This window comes from Lepisosteus oculatus, chromosome 2 (genome assembly GCF_040954835.1).
Source record: "Lepisosteus oculatus isolate fLepOcu1 chromosome 2, fLepOcu1.hap2, whole genome shotgun sequence".
In the NCBI taxonomy this organism is placed as follows: Eukaryota; Metazoa; Chordata; class Actinopteri; order Semionotiformes; family Lepisosteidae; genus Lepisosteus; species Lepisosteus oculatus.
In genome coordinates this window covers 50,526,098-50,544,319 of record NC_090697.1, presented here as the reverse complement: position 1 = coordinate 50,544,319, position 18,222 = coordinate 50,526,098, and the positions used below count along the sequence as shown (strand labels likewise).

The 18,222-nt window shown below is 37.4% G+C and overlaps 1 protein-coding gene across 1 annotated transcript in view; it reads right to left on the bottom strand.

The window, feature by feature from the left end:
• ppp1r14c (protein phosphatase 1, regulatory (inhibitor) subunit 14C) overlaps positions 1-16,417 on the bottom strand; it is a 34,633-nt gene extending 18,216 nt beyond the window's left edge. The window contains exon 1 of the mRNA XM_006625820.3: positions 16,136-16,417. Within this exon, the coding sequence (XP_006625883.1) occupies positions 16,136-16,369 (234 nt within the window). The 5' untranslated portion in view covers positions 16,370-16,417. The remainder of the gene's footprint in view (positions 1-16,135) is intronic.
• Between the last annotated feature and the right edge of the window lie 1,805 nt (positions 16,418-18,222).

The window sequence follows — 18,222 nt, the reverse complement described above, 5'->3', positions numbered from 1 at the left end:
CATTTTCTGCAGTCTCTAAGAAAAAAAAATCAATTGGTTCAGTTTTTCTTTAAATTAACAGATCTTTAAAAATCCAGGCTGCTTCATTTGGGATGTTTAAATAAAAAGCAGTACCTATTACGGCTTTGATCATCAAACTAAAGGTCACATTACTTGTAATCTTTTCTATCAGTCCAATTATGTTTTATAATATAACTGGGCAATCTTAAGAAAAAATTAAGGTAGGATCCAGCTACAATTCTGGATAATGGAAGAAAAGGTCTAACTGCATTTCCTATTTGTCTCTACCATTTCTACTTTCTTTGGAAACTGGCAGACACTTGGCCACGTTTCTCTATGGGCCACTTCAAACTTTGTTTTTTTATATTACAGCATCATGTTTAAAAGATGAACTGACTAAAAGTATTGTAAAAGTACAATATGTTTCTTTTATGAATCATTAGGACAAAGGGTTAAACTCACTTCATTTATTTAAAAAAAATTCAAATGAAAAGCGATGCCAACACCTCATTAGGATTCAACAGATACAAATTAGGGTCTTGCAAATTTGTTTTCCAAAATAACACTCTTCTCTACAAGACAAAAAAAAAAGCTGTTCTTATTGTTCAAGAAAGCAGAAATGTATATTTCTGAACCATACCAAAAAGCTTTAAAATCCATAGCTTGCCACTGTTAAAAACAAAGTATCGTAGTATTTGTCTTGAAGAATTAAACAACTCTAAAATCTTCTACTCATTGTTCACATACCCATTCAAATAAGTGCTTGATTTGGTTTTAGAACTAAGCTAAATCAATATGGAAATAAGATCCAAGAGGACAGATTTGTAAAGGATTGCAAGAAAGATTTTTAACAAGCAGAAACAATAATGGTCATACACCAAGCACCTTACTGTATGTGGCTAATGGAATTTTCAAAAGATTATCAAATTCCTCAGAAAAGATTGATTCTCGAATCATAGGTGGTAGGAATGCAGAGTAATGCAGCTACAGTATATGGATTGTGAACTGGTCAACGTATAGGAAACGTTGAGTATAGCTAATACATTATATATAAGTTAAATACTTTAAAAGCAGCAAATGAAATACAAAAGTTTAGATCGTTCTAGACAGGGAAAACAGCTGGCAGATACTTAAATGACATCAGCAGAGTATTAAATGAAGAAAGCAAAAAACGAATATCAAAATGGAAAATACACAAGAGACTACTTATTAAAAAATGGGTTACCCAATTTACAAGAAAAAAAAGGGTGGGATATACTGATAATTTTAAAAGAAAAGGATGTTAAATCATATAATGCAGTAGTAGAATACAATTTTGGTTAATGCGTTAAAAAAACACTCCTCTGCAATCACTGCTGAGAAGTGCATCCAGATGGGGCCCAGAATAAGGTAATGTCCTACACCAACAGGCTGATGGAACTGAACCTTTTTTTTTTAAGCATTGAAGAGAGAAGACTCGGGGACTCTGTGGGAACTGGATACAAAGTATTCAAAATCTAAAGCATTGATAAAGTCTACCCAGCAGATTTGTCTAGAATGAATACCAAAGACTGGAGGCAGTTCTTTACCTAAAGGGTTGTAGGGGTATGAATCAAGATACCAAGCTAAGAAGTGGCTACATATCATCAGATCAGATAGCTCCTACCTACCAAATGAGACAGATGGGCCATGGAGCCTTCACACATTTAAATCATTTATGTTGGAGAGAATAAAAGATTTAGGCTGACCTGGACACACAGGCTGAAGATACTGTATTTCTTGCAAGCCAGTAAATTCCTGTGGATTGGTCACTTTAGTGCTTGGCATTATTTTTACAGATAGTCCTTCTGGACCTTGTCATGAAGCTTTTAAGTGACATTAATTCATTAAACAATGTTTGCAAATGTGACATTTTAAAAAGAGAAGGGAGAGGAGACTAAACTGCTCTTTTTTTATTCAAAGGGAAACCAACTGCCCTGAAACCTCCATTCTGCATATGGTTTGTTTTTAAAATTTTCATTAGGACACCAGTTGATAGCGTCAACTACTGTATGTGACATCACAGAAAACTTTCTGCAATTAAAATTTCCTTCTTCAAACCTAAAGAGTACTTTATGGAAAAGGAGAGCACTTTAGTTTTATTTACATCATTACCACATGTCCCTACTTCAAAATCACCTATGACTCAACTTACCGGAGATTTTAGTCTATATATACACTTCACAAACCATTGATCCCCCCTGCTTTCCACCCCTCAGCTGAGCACTGCATATTACACAAAAATGATTTCCAACAGTGAATCATTTCCAATTCAAACCTCTAAAGAATTTTAATTCAGCTTTCAATGTTAAAAGGTGAATACTCTAATAAGGTCCCAAGAGGTTTTCACAATAGCCTTGCCATTAACATTTTTTTGTATTTCTGGCTCAACTGCTAGTCCACCACAGATCCAAACAGGTCATACGATTTCTTCATATTAAACATGTGATGAATTATACTGTACATACACGAACACACTTTCCTTTCTTTCAAGGAAACTACAGTAATTGTGTACATCCACAGATTTTGAAAGCATTTCAGAAAAGTGTACACATTGTACACACTCAAAAGCTGTAAAATCTAAGACATTTAGAAATAAAGTTAACTGGTGAGCATTAAAAATCAGGTAAAAGACAAGAACTAAAAAGCTAAAACACACCGTGTGCATTTTGTTTTACCTAAAGATCTAAGACAGACAACACTGGATCTGAAGAAAAGCTTCCCTCCGATGTGCCATTTAAGTCCGTAAACAGACTGTACAGGTGGCCATTTTAACATTTTGAGTACAACCATTTAGTGGCATTAATGTGACAGGGAGAACAGGAATTTTTATTCAGAGCAATGAAAACACCTGGGAAGGGAGGCGACTCCATATTAGGAATCAGTGAATAAGATTTGTCCACAAGTGAATTCCCATAAAATTATTTTCAACAAATACCATGGGGTTTTCAAGACATTAAACCAACCCTAGTATCTATGATCAAACAACTACAACACTTCAGTTTCAGTTTGCATAGTCTGGTTCACTTAAAAAGTGCAAGCAAAAGCTGTGCCCCATGCACCCACAGTTCCTACTTTGTGGTTCCAATCTATATTTTGCTACAGTACATGAAGCACACAGTTTAGTGCCAAGCATTATGTACAGTATTTCCAAGATGCATCTTCTGACCCTTTCTACTTCATCCATCAAAACCAAAATCTTAGTGCAATAGAACTTCATTCTATCAATAGATAATGACTCGATGGCCTTCCATGAAGTCATAATGCCAATGACAGAACTTATTTGGATACAAAAGGACTAGAAACACTCACAAAATGGCAGCAAAGTTGAATTCTGACATTTAGCCCAGTTATAAAACTGGCAAAACCTTGCCAACAAGCCGTCACTCAGGAATGACAATCCGACAAATCCATGCAGCAAGATGGAGGGTCAAACTCACCATTTTAGTTCAAATAATGCACCTCTAAGTTTGCCAATATGGCTCCCATGGAGTGTTCTACTCTGACATGTAAAATCGATTATTTTAGCTACAGCTTAAAAGGAATAGTTTAAAGACAGTAAATGAGAATTGAGTGGATAAAGCAATGCCTTTGGGAATCACATGAAGGCTTTTATGCCTTCTATTTATGGATTATAGATTTTTGACTTTGTGTGAAGTTGACAGCAAGTGCATTAGGCAAGAAAGCCATTTAATAGCTCTCTCACTAGGGGGCTATCAATGAAAAGGCTTATTAGCCTAATTCTATTCATACTGCATAGGTATAAAATGCATTTAAGCATAATGAACATTTGGTTTAAGAAGAGTACAGGAGGATAGAACTACTACAGAATGAAGGATGAGGTCATTAGATCGGTTACCAAAAAACTGAAATGATTTAATTAGGATATAGGTCAATGTTTTGCAAAATAAGTTCCTGGTGTCTCCTAGACTAAAACTTGTTACTTCTCAGTATCCTCACTATAAGGACTGGAAGGTGTGAAGGTGTTTAGAGGTGACAGGAGCACATCTTTGTAGTGAATGTTATATACACACACACACATTAAAATCAACATTTTAAAATCGGTTGTCAATACTGGAGTTCTTTTCTGTTTGATTAAAAGCTTCACTTACTTCTTATCATGTATTGTTAAATGTTAGTCACAAATATTAACTTCACCCATGAATTGCCAGACAATTCAAACCCACAGATAAACATGTACCAGCATTAAAATGTGCATACAAGTGGCATTATCAAAATTTTTAATATCTTTACATTTCTATTCAAATATAAATCAGACTATGCTAGACGTTAAAACTCCACAGCACATACAGAGTAAGCTTTTTACATTAGTTTTTTGCTGCTGTCCCTTCCATTATACTTATCTGTAATGCTTAGCTACAGTATTTCACAACGATCTTAGTTATCAGATTTAGTTACTCGCAACCATATATAAAATTTAGATTTTTTTGGTTTTGTTGGATGGAAGATGGATGTACATCTAATTGACAACTGTGTCCTCATGTTCAATTTCTTTTTACTAGATTTCAGAATCAGACCCAGTTCATTATAGATTGCACTTCTGTTGGAATCAATGGTAATAACTTAGTGCTTCAGCAAAGCAGAACACCAACATTTTTTAAGTTGCTATGAAAGAATCAACTATTCTCTTTCAGAAGCCTGTAATTGAGACGGGACTGCTTTGCTTAAAATTTGAATCATTAAAATGTATTAAATTAGGAAATTGACTGTCCCTTGAATACTCTCCATTTTCTTCCTCAAGCACATACTTGGCCACCACCACCACCATCCGAAGGACGGTGCCCATTTACAGTATAGTGTCCCCATCACCATACTGGGGCATTAGGACCCACTACCTTAGTTTTTCCCAGGTCTCCCATCCAGGTACTGACCAGGCTCACACCTGCTTAGCTTCAGAAGGGTGCCAGTCAATATGGCTGCTGGCCACTGAATCTGGATGAGATTCTAAGACCAATCTGCTAATAATTACCACACAAAATAGCTTCTTCTCCTTTGCAAAAAAACACTTAATGTATTGTAATGTTAGCCGATATCTTGTTAAAGGGGTATGACAAGTATTTTAGCATAAAATAACCTTATAAACTGTTTGCCTAGGTTTTACTGATTTTTAAGTAGTCCAGGCATCCCTACTTTTAAATAGAATGAAGAGATCCCATCAAACCAAAACACGATTTTGTGAATACAACTTAAAATTAGCAGATCCACTTCCAACAAGAAGAACTAAGGAAAATACAATTCTCTAGGTGAACAGCTCTCTTTACTTAATGTAATCAAAGCCGAGACTCTGTAACATAGTAGTTATTTCAAAATTCCATTTCTCAATTACTAGGAACCTAAAATAAATTAATACAAGAGTCAATAACCTAGTAAGATATTACCTCAAATCTTTTAGATAATGAATTAACAATAGCAAAATCAAAGCCTTACCATTCTTTGGTTTGCATTTTGCTGTAACTTTGAGAGGGGGAAAATATGATACGCCATCTAAATCAGTAAGTACAAGCTTGGTTAAAGACTATTTGTTCAAAAGGTAGAATGCATGTTTTACCACCCTCAGTAATTCAATACTCAAAATGTTTTCAGTAACAGACTCAGTTTCAAGTGTGGGTTTTCTTTCTACAACTTTTGTTGTTCTTTAAAAAATTGCAAAAAGCATCATCCGAGATCTATCGAGAAACTAAACGCACCTAAGTAAGTAATTTGTCAGGTGTCTTCAGAAATTACTGGCAGCCTACTGAATAGTCCTAATCATAAAGAGTGTTCTGGCGCACTATGGCTGCCATTGCATCATCCAGGTGGATGCTGCACATTGGTGGTGGTGGAGGGGTGTCTCCATTACCTGTAAAAAGCTTTGAGTGGAGTGTCCAGAAAAGCGCTATACAAAAGTGTAAGCAATTATTAATTATAAAATTGCCCAAGAATGAAAATGCTAAAAGTCTAATAGAAGACATAGTAACCTTTATTATGTATACTGCCTTTTTTCTCCATTTGACATTAAGTCAGTTACTGTAATTAAGACTTACTTAATTTTGTGTGTTAAACTGCAAAGGCTATACTTTGTAATGACTTTGGAAGCACGATAAATTAGAACCATTTAAGCACTGCATTATTTGCATTAAACAGGTAAAGTCTCAAAACTTGGTCCAGCGCACTTTCGACTGTTTCCTAACTACTATTAGCATTTCATTGTCAGGATTTCTACTCGTCAAATACATAAGAAAGAGCTTGTACCCACAACATAGACCAGCTGCCAAGTCTTCCCAGATTTCACTTCTATAGTACATAAAAGAAAAACCCTGGTTCTTGATAATTAAAGTCTGTATTGATACAAACACACCTACAGTATATAGCATTTAAATGGCCGTACTACAAACATTTCATGTACTGCTAGTTGTCTCCACATGGGATGATTTGAACCCACAACTTTCAAGTAATAAGACCAGCTTCCTAACCACATCAATAACGGGGGGGGAAAAAAAAACAAAAAAGAGAGAGCAACTGGCACATTTGCAAAATGGAAAGTGTAGTACAGCCTCAATCCAGGTAACGCAAGACTCAACTTGACCTAAAACCCTCCTGGGGGTCCCATAAAAAAAAATAGGTACGGAAAGTTACAGTACACACGCAACATGAAAGAGCAAGTAGTGGGACAAATTCCTTCCATGGATGAAGAGCACGGAGTAGTTGCCACCAGCAACCATGAGGCCTCCGTTTCACACTTCAAACTTTCACACACGTGAAAACAGCTGCATATTATCTTATGCGTTTTTATTAAAAGTTGAGAGCAACCCATACTGAAATCATGTCAGTGAAGCACCCCAGTTATTCGATTTTATTTTGTGTTTAATTGCTGTACTGCTTTTAATAAATTGGTATCCCACTCTCACCAGATCACAGGAACTACAGTAACCAGATAATGCATATGAATCTCAACCACATTCACAAATCACACCTCTAAATTTTTAACAACCACTTTCAGTACCTCACTAATTAGACCAGTCCTCATGTCACATCCTTGCTCAGACTTGGTGATGTTCGAGTTTCCTCTCCCAGCTTTTTGATCTCTGGATCTCACGTTTAGATTTCATTTGAGGGTTTCTCCTGGTTAATGCTGTATTTGGGGTTTAAAATATTCTAATGATAGGGTTTCCCCCCCATTCAGTGTAGTTTCATCCCCTCCCCCCATATATAATCAGGGAAGTTGTCCTCTCTCCCTACCTCAAGGACTCCTAGCTGCTGCTGCCTACCCCCTCTGATTAGCACACACACCCAATAGCCTTTAAAAGGACAATAAGTGCTGGTGAGCCTGTAGTTCTGCTCTCTTGTCCTTTCTCACTTGGAGACATGCCTGGGGCAAAAATGTGAGGATCCCCCCCAATATCATGCTACGTAATTCTCCATTTGTATTGATGCTATAACCAAGGGTTCCGTCTTGCATAAGATTCAGGTCACAAATACTGAAAGAACAGAAACCTTTCGTGATCTGAGGAGTGGGGTGTACAGTGAAGCATTAGCAAAGCCTACCTAATATGCAAATATATTGTGTCATGTACAGGGGGTGGCCAAAGTAATGGAAACACCTAATAAAAAAAAAGGACTTGTAATTGGGATTTAGTAAGTTACAAATATTTTGCACTTTTCATAATTTCAATACTAATAACCAATGTTTCCCCGATAAAAGGCATCTTATAACCAACAATTTAATATGCAAGATCTCGCATTTTGAAAGATGTCATATAGTGGGTGCCTAAGGTTCAGACGCACGTCTTAGAAACGGGAAAATGTAATGCATCAAGGGCAACGGTGTGAAAAATCATGATGGTATATGCCAAACAAGGGAAATCAGGAAAGATGAACAGTTATCCCAAGTTTAAGTTCACCGATAGGGATGGATGGACACTTAACAGGATAACTGCTAAAAACCACAAGGCAATGGCCACTAAAACTTAACCTCGGAACTCAATCTACACCTGCATGACCCAGTCTCATCAAAATCTGTACGCAATGAGCTTCACAAAGCCGATATTTATGATGGAGCTGCCATACAAAAACCACCTGTAACCAAAGCCAAAGGTTAACCTGGTGTAATGAGCACAAAACCTAGACTTGTGACCAGTGGAACAAAGAAAATATGGTGTGACACGTCATTGCTTAAGTGTTTTTCCTACATTTGGACAGGTTTATTGTTGGAGAAAGCCACAGGAAACCTTCAACATACTGTTAAACATGGTAGTGGATAAGCATTGTTATTGTATAGACAGGCATCATGTGGAAGTCCGTGAAATTTGAAAGCCAAATTTTTGACAAAGTCTGGTCAAGTAACTATAGCAACATTCTCTAATCTGCTCCAGGTAGACAAGTTCAAATTTAGCCTGATGTGGCTAAAAAAACAAAAACAAACATTACCTTAGTTTACATTTCATGTCAATTTTGATGGGTTTCTTGTCGGTGTTGCAAGTTAAACCTGCACCATGTTTTTAATGATTCCCCTACCCCAGTCTAAATCCTGGGGTCTAGGCTTATATCTTGTCCTTCGGATGAGATGTAAAACCAAGGTCCTGACCCTCTGTGGTCATTAAAAATCCCAGGGCATTTTTCCAAAGAGTAGGGGTGTAACCCCGGCGTCCTGGCCATATTTCCCATTGGCCCTTACAAATCATGCCCTCCTAACAATCCCCATCTATGAATTGAATTCAATACTCTATTCTCCCCACTGATAGCTGATGTGTGGTGAGCATTATGGCGCACTATGGCTGCCGTCGCATCATTCAGGCGGATGCTGTACATTGGTGGTGGAGGGGAGTCCCCATTACCTGTAAAGCGCTAAATGTAAAGCGAGTGGAGTATCCAGAAAGCGCTATATAAAAGTGTAAGCAATTATTTTAATCCAGCTATTGTAAAGGGCTCACTTTGAGATAACATTTTGAAAACTATTCTACTGGCACAAAAACACACTGCTTTTAAAAACTGAAATGCTCTTGATGCGTTTGTTTCACATAAAACAAAATAAACATAGCTTGTGGCACAGAATAGAATTTTTAAGGTCAGCATCTTAAAATGCAGCCAGACAATTCAATTCCAAGTTAATTTGTAACCATCACTTCCTTGCATATCTCAGGGTTATGCATTTTTTATTCTCTGGGAACCCTTTTAAAGTAGCTAATGTATGTAAACCTAAATCCATACAGGTGACCTGTATGCCAGGCTTACTTTCCCTATTGGAAACGGTGCTAAATCAGCAGAGCTACTGGAGTCAATCTTGCCATCAGTTTCAAATGCAAAACCAACACTGCATATATTTCACAAGAACGAGAACAGAAGCTTTTTTGCTGAATGCTATATATTAAAAATCAACAAGCATCTGCAATAATACCACATTAAAATGGCAAAATATGGACACAGAAAGCGTTCTACTGGCTGTGAATAAAGACAAAAGCACTAAGCTATTTTCACAGGTGTTCTGAAATTACTCATTCAAATCAAGATCCAGCACCACATGATTTTTCCCTTACATCAAGACAAAAGCCACACGCAATACAATCCTATTACTTTCCTACAGAACCCGCAGGAATCAATTGGTGTACTTACTGCAAGTCCTGACAAATGTCCCATGAATGAAATTAGTCATCTGCCATCATGTTTTATAAATTCCTTCTTAATAATGGATTGGATTAAGCACTTTATAAAGGTAATAAGGGAGCCTAATAAGCCATAGATGCAGGCCCAATTCAACATTAACAATTGGAAATGGTGTGACTGAAATTTAAAAAGCATAATACAGATTTTTCCCCATGATGCATTTAAAAAACAAGGCTTGGTTACAAGAAGAATAAATGTGCAAAACCAGAAACTACCCTTTTTAAAAATGAGTGTCACATCAGCAATTATGAAAGCAAAAGATTTTCCTTTCAATATTAAAAGAAAATCTGGCTTTGGGGTTTAAATAGAAGCAAAGCAGTGATCTTTCTGAAGAAACATGCAGAGATTCTAGCATTGAGTTGTTATAACTTTAGTCTTTCAAATATTATTTTTAGCTAAGAGCAAGACAACCTAAGGATCTCCACTGTATAGAGACTAGAGGTACAGGCAGACAAATGTTTAACTAAAAAAAGTCACCAATGACTAGCAGTCACTGAAGACAATCCTGCAGTGCAGGCCTGTTATAAAATGAAACTAAACTTTGTTAAATGTTTTACTTTGTGAAATAAGCGGTTATAATGGAGACTATTGCACATCTTCCAGAATACTGAACGAAATGCGCAGAAATATTTTCACTGCTACCCACAGTACTGAGGACTGCACTTTCTGGACTACCCGTTTTAATTTCAATCAGGGGTCCAGGAAGCAAAGATGTGGCAGCGTGCTTCCAATTTAAGATTCAGAATCTCAAGGTTACATGCCCTGCCTCCATCTTAAAGAGATTCACATTTAAGAAACAGTTATGTAGAGAGGCTTCCTCTCACTGAAATTGCCATTATTCAATTATTAGGCTTAAGAGCATCATTACTGCCTCCAGAATGTGGATGGAACAATGTCTTAATCTTTCAGTGCCTGTCATTGTCATGTTACTGCTTGAAGTACATTACAAAGAGGCGTGAATTAAAGGTTTTTCGATCTGGCAGGATGTAGCTTAGAATCCCACTACTGTGACAAAACATTTGAAGCGTAATATACATTACTAATACAGTAACAGTTAAGTGTTTTTCCTATAGACAGTAGTCCAACCAGTTCTTGTAGGGCTACTGTATTTAAGTCTGCATTTCAACATAAAAAATAAAATAAGAACCAACAAAGAATAACATTTTTAGCTGTACTCATTACTCGCATACCCACAAAGACAACAGATCAACAACAAGCAAACAAGATGAAGGGCAAAATGTAATGGAAAGTAGCCTTAAACACCTTGAAAATTAAAGTCAAAGTCCTTAATATCAAATCATTCTTTTACCAAAATTATGAAGTGATTCAAGACCTCAAAGGTTCATTCTGAAAACAAAATTATGAATTTAAAAAATTGGTATATTGAAGTATACCAATTTTTATACTTCAGTTATAGAGACCTATAACTGCAATCAACTCAAAAGTAAGGCGATATGGAAAATGTCAGAGCAAAAATGTTTTCTCACCATCAATTTATTGATCACATATGACAAAGAAATGCGTTACACTGATTTACCTTTGCTATCACTGGGACAGCTAATAGCTTATGCAACAACTTGCTTATTTCTTAACAGAGCTTCTTCAGTAGAAATCACAGGAATACAGGACTTGTATTCTAGATGCACTAGATTGTGGATACTGTCTTGGAAGATTGGTTCATTCCTCTCATGTCCTGCATTAACCTCTTCACTGAATCCCGAACCCAAGATGACACGTGACTTCCCAGCCAATCCCACGGATGTTCAGTGGGGTTCACGTCTGGCAGGTAGAACATCCAGGGCATAACCGTGACACTCTCGCCCCACAAGAAAACTGTTACATGAGCAGCACAAGGACGGGTCTTGCACCATTATAATACTGTCACGACAGGATCAGCTCACAGGAAAGGCGGTAAGTGACCTGCCTCAATGTGCCACCATGCAGAAGGGTTTCCCTCAATTACTTGTTATGACCTGGCAGTGCAAAACTAATCACAAAGACCAAGCTGCATTAGTCTTGGTGAAGATTATACCTTCTGGTCTCACCAGATTGTGGAGTAATTTTCAACAACTACAAAACAGAAGATTTGTCTGAAATGCCAAGCCAGATTTGAAAGTGTTACTCCCTGTCTGGAAGCAATCAAGAGTTCAAAGCTGGCAATCAATGACTTAATCCAACCTCCAACATTTAGATGGTACAAGAGTTTTGTTCTCTTGAAAAGTGAGACATGTTTTCTTTCCAATTCCTCAAGTCTCACCAGGCTTAATTAAGTTAACAGGTAAAATTACTGCATTACACGTGCTCAATTAATTTATTAAAGAGAAAATTTTACGCTTGTATTATGAGATGTCAGAAATAAACACGATCAATTTATGATGAACAGACAAAAATGGGAATGACAGCATGAAGAAATCTAGTAACGAGAGCTTTCTACTCCAGAGGTCAAATGGATTACTGTTCACCTGAGTGAGAATAGTTCTAAAGTTCAGAAATTTCCACAATAATAAATCTTAGTGAGATTAGTGAGCCAACAATGAAAAAAATCAATTTCCTGTTTGAGGCATATTTTATTTGCTTAAGATGAAGAACCGAGCTAGAAGAGATGTTGGCCCCTCAGGACTAGAATTGGGAACCACTGCTATTTATTTCTGTAAAATGTATATTCATAAAGTAGGTATTCAGTTATTTTGTTTGTGTTGGAAATTGTTTCTGTTTCATGACATCTTCTCCAACTGCTTCCCCTCCATTAAAAACTGCCACATTAACAGTTTGGAGGAACCATTACTATTTCACTTGTAACACAATGGTTGTCCTGTTCATTTATAACAGAGTACAATATGTATTTCAACATGTACTAGGTGTTTATTTTATCCATGTTAAACTGCACCTGCTCTGGGTTGATGAAACTAAGAAGCAGAACTACGGCATTCCCAGTGACATTTCTCTCTAACCTGCAGTACACACGGTACAAACAACAAGGGACACATAAGGGTATCTTGAGTACTCTACACAAAGATTGGGCATTTGTAATCATTTATAGCTGTAATTATAACAAGTGTACCTGAAGTATAGACAATACAAAATTTAAATTCACTCCCCATACTATTATTCAGTAGAATTTCCATTTACAGAACAATCATGTGAAAGGTGCATGTTATATTCAACCACAGATATGTAGTTTGTAAATTCAAAACGACTTTGTTCTAGATGTTTTTTTATTTAAGCAATTATCAAGGACACTACTGAAAGAAAACAGACCTGTAAATTTAGTACCATCAAAAGATGCATTCTTCAAATTCTGCCAAAATAGTCAACCCCAAGAAAAAAAAAACCCAACTTATTTCAGCCATTTGTTTAATCTGCATTTTATAGTTGTTGAAATGCTCTAAAACAGGTTTCTGACAATAATATATAAAAGTGAAAAAGACCCTCATATAAGTCAATATATTGAGTGTGCATCATTAGGATCAAGTAATAGGTTTATTCCATGCTGAAATGAGGAGAGAAAACTTTCAGCTGTGGAGCCTTCTTCACCGTGTGGTATGGCAACACTTCTCCGCGAGAAAAAAAGGCACTGGAGAGAATGGTCAATATGGCCCAGAAGATCATCGGCTGCGGTCTCACCGAGATTAAACAGCTCTATGAGGACCGCTGCCGTGGTAGAATTCTGGCCATCACAGAGGACAGTCACCACCCCGGGCATGAGCTCTTCACCCCACTGCCCTCAGGCAAGAGATATAAGAGCATATGGTCACTTACCACTAGATTCTTCAATAGCTTCTATCCACAAGCAGTGAGACTGGCGAACACATTTAGCCATCCCCCTCGGACCACACCTACACCATCACCATCTACCTCATTGTAATTTATTTATTGTACGTCTCAAGTCATTGTTTACACGTCTGTATTGTTTACATTCAAACTGTCTGCATGTTTACTTGCACATTGTCTATTGTTTGTTTGTACATTGTCTTGATGCACTGTTTGCACTTTGTTTTGTTTTTTACACTTGTTTTACAAACGAGAGACTTTCTGTAAGTAAGAATTCCATTGTACCAGTACCGGTTACATATGGCAATAAAGTTCAAGTTCAAGATAAGGTATTATTAGGTTAGCTACAACAACTATGCAGTGACAAAGAAACTGATTGCATTGCAAATACACCATTGGATCCCCCCCCCCAGTTCTGTCTCTAAAGCAAAGGCTAGGTCACCAATATCATCTGTCAATGTCTGGCAATGGGGTTTAACAGTCAACCGGGTTGAGATCCAACAACAGAGCAGGGCAAAGCATAAACTTCTACAATTGCAGTCTTTAGTGTCTTGTACTGTATAGAAATGAATATGATTGTGTTGAAAGACTATGGAACTACACTGATCCTGCTGTAATAACATCTCATTATATGATTAATAACACTGTACAGCAACAATCATTGCCAAGTTGACATCTAAATTTAGCATCAGTACCCACTCACACCTTAATAAGATCTGTTGTTTCTCTACACAAGCCTTCTTCTGTATATGGGTGTTCCAAACATCAGTGACAAACACTTCATCACAAAACACCACTTCACCAATATCCAGACATGCTCTCCAAAGTGATGGGCAAAGAACAGTCTGGAGATGCCGAGTCACAACATTAACATTGCAAGAGCAGCACTCTAGGTTTAGTGGCATGGACCTTCCATGACACCCAAGAGTGTTAGCAGCAACATTGTAGATGTTCTTTTACACAGATGGGAAGGACAATTTGTTTGTCCTTTCAAAGAGCAAAATATCTAGATGTCCAGTGTCAAGTTCAAACACAGCTACTTCCTATTGTCTAGTTTTTAAGCATTTACCAGCTACCTAAAATGAATTTAATTAACAAAATGAAAGGAGACTGCTGCTTCAAACCATTGTGGGCAAGTATCCTAAGATTTCGAAATCAGCTTGCTAAATATATTAGGTTAAAAAAAAACAGGTGCATTGCACACTCCCCCGTTATCAATTTGAGAGGAGAGAGACAGCCAGCTACTGCTAGGCATGTACTATCAAGACCATAAAAAAGTGTTTGCCAAAAGACCAGCATTGTCCCGTCTCTGAAGGGGTTTCTCAAACACTGTTGCCCTTGCCGGGGTCGATAAAACTGGCTACTGTAGAACGTGGTTTTGGAACTATTCATATTCAGTAATATTCTTAAAGATCAGAAACGATTGCAGTAGAATAATTTTCTACACTGTCCTTGCCCAAAACAGAAACGTTTACAGCTAAAAATATCATACCATTTAACTCTGTTTTTCCTTCTGCGAATACCTCACCTCTCAATTTTTGATACAGAAAAATAAAATACGACCAGCCTCTACGAGACTTCTCCTTCTTTAAACACAGTAGCATAAAATCTGAGTGGCGCGCAGTATTAATGTCACCTAGCAATTACAGTGATATCATCCAACTCTAAGCACATACTGCATGCTTGGCAAACCAAGAAGTGAAGTTTTACAGTAAACAGCTTATTTTTCTCCGTGGCGATAGGTCACCAGATAAATAGTATTTGTAATTTAAATATTCACACATCTAGCGGGGATTTAAAATGTCAAGGTCGAATGTTTGACCACCGGTGATAAAGCCAACTTCAATGTAAAACAAAATAATGTATACTTTTTTTATATTTCATACATACGAAATGAAATGCTACTTAAGGGGCGCCACATCCAATATTTTCCATAATTCATTACTTCGTACGCTCAACTAAAACTGTCGCCAAGATAATTGGTTGGAAAGGGGTCTCAATAATGACACTCCGTTTCACGCCTGTCGAAGCCGCAGATTTGATGCAATAGCTGTACGATATAAGAAACGCGCACAGTTAAATTCTCAAATAGGTAATACTGCAGTAGTATCGCGATATCGTATTTAAACAACTATATATTTATAAAGAGCTTTTAATCTCAGGAACATTTTCTGCAATCGCGTTATACGAAAAAAATGTTTAATTATATTACCACCGAACTACTGCTTCTACTCAGTGGGTCTACTCGAGACTCCCTGCAATAAACAACTTTATGCATTTTATAGCAAAAGACGGCACAGACCTGAACATGAATGATTAATTGGTTTAATCAGTCATTTAAAATCTCATTTGACAAGTTACGGCACAAAGATCATCACTATGGATATCAGTTTTTGTATCCGTTCACGGTAAATAAGAATGATTCTTAAATTCTTATAATGATTATGTTAAATCAAGAGTAAATAGTAGAATATCCCATAAATATTTTCTACTACATAAATCACATAAACCTTTCACTTCCAGCCACTGGAAGAAATAACATGATTTAAAATGTATTATTCGGACACCAAATTCACGCACACAAAAACACAAAAGGCTGTTAGTTAATAATTTATATTTACCTACAGATTTCGAAGCTTCCTTTTAACGGACAATACTACAGCAAAATTAAAATATTAAAGACTACCTCGCAATCGTATAGCTCACTGAGTTGTTCAATGATCCATTCCTCCAAGATTAGCCTTTTTCTCAGCTCCTTCCTGTCGTATTTCACGGTTACTTTGCCCTGTTTCTTCTGGACCGAATCATCCCTTCTCTCGGGTCCAGCACCAGTACAGCCACCAGTCGGGGCTGCCTGAAAAAACACCCGTCCAGGAGGAGCAGGGAGCTGGGTGCTTGTTTCCGTGCCGGTAGCTGACATGTTAAAACCGTGCGCTGCACTAACAGACTCTGGAAATGATCACAATTTCAAACACCTGCTATTTAAAGCTCTTCTCAGTCTTAAACTGCTTGGTCAGAGAGGGGGAGGCGCCTCCAATCCAAATTTCCAGCTTTAACGCTCTCAGTGCTGGTGAAATTGATGCTGGAAAATTGGACTTTTAGAGTGCTTTTAATTGGGGCTGGTAGAGAGAGTTAAAGGTACTGTAGTTCACAGCGCTTTTTTTAGTGGATCTTGAGGAAGCGTTAATAGAAATAGTTATCAAAACGATTGAACTACGTCTTGCTTTCCTAATCGTAAAGCTAAACATATTTTAAAATTCCACAATGTTCATAGATGTACTATAATTGTTCAGAACATTTTAATAAAGAATCGTTTTGCTACACTTTGATATTGTCACGCCCTCTGCTGCCAAAGGGCGCTCCTTCTCTGTCCTGTCCCTAGTTTCCGGTCTGCTGTCCTTCCTGTCCCTCTCTTTCCCTTGGGCTATATATTTCCGGGTCTTGCACTCTGTCCTGGCTCAGCATTGACGTTTGGATGTCCTGAGACCCGCCTAGCACCAGGGCGCCCCACGTCCGCTCCCTGAGGGCATAGGTTTCTATACTGCATTCCTGAACTCTTTGCACTAATGAGCCCGGGCCTTTTTCCCGTCTCGCCGCTACGTATATGGGTCTTTTTCCGCTCTCCTGCTCCCCACGGTTAGTCCCTTTGGACGTCCGTGACAGATATATTAAGCAGAGGAAGCAAACTTGTTGAAAAAGTGAAAAATAAAACATTTAAATCAAAATAAAAATATGTAAGATGATTGTTTTCAAGAAAACTAAACTGGATGTCTGAGAAATACAGAAAATGCTTAATCAATCAGACGAAGGTAGTTATAATACAAGTACTCATTTACTCTGCTGGGCAATGGAAACGTAGAAAATAATGTGTACTGTATTTTGATTTTACATGAACAAGTGTACCAGGAAGGGTGGGATTTTGTTAAAGGATTCCTGAAGGGTTACAATTCTAAACTTACTTTGCTTTGTTCATTTTGTTAAAATCATTTCATTAATATTAATTAGAAAACTTTTACAAAGACCATTAATAACCTTATGAAATTCTTTGTGTCCCATTTCCTAAGAAGCCAGTGTATATAAACATGAGTCTTGTGCCAGGCTGAACAACACCTGGTAGGCTTTGGGGTGTGCGCTACTTTTATATGTTACACAAATTAAATGTTACCATGTTCTTTATACACAGAATATATTGTTTTCATTTAAAAACTTAATTATAGAAAACGCTGTTGGTGTGTATACTGTGGCATTATCATCCCTCCCAGAACCTTGGACCGTTCGGTTGCTCTCTGACTTCCTTTCTGGTAGCTTCTCCCACCCAGCACATAAGGGGGTACCTCTAGCTTTCTTCTCTCTTTTGATCGCATGGCAAGCTACATGAGGCGGTGCTCCCCCTTTCTCCCTCTACCTTTAATCAATTCAATTTTTTTTTCAATTCAAGGTGCTTTATTAGCATGACCGATGGGTACAATCAGTGTTGCCAAAGCAAATAAAAATAATAATATAAACATGAAACAAAACAAAAAAATAAAATAAAATCTACAGACATATTACAGACATTTACAGCAAAGACATATCATAAACATTTTACATATATTGTAAACATATTGAGCATTTGTCACAGTGCAGTAGGAAGTGCACCTCTGACTCTATTTCTCCCCGCTGGCAGTGGGAGCATAGCCTGTCCTCTCTGGGCAGCCAGGTTTGCCTGTGTCGGCCAGTTTCTTTGGCCAGGCCGTGGTCACTGAGCCTGTACTGTATTTCTTCAGGGTCTGT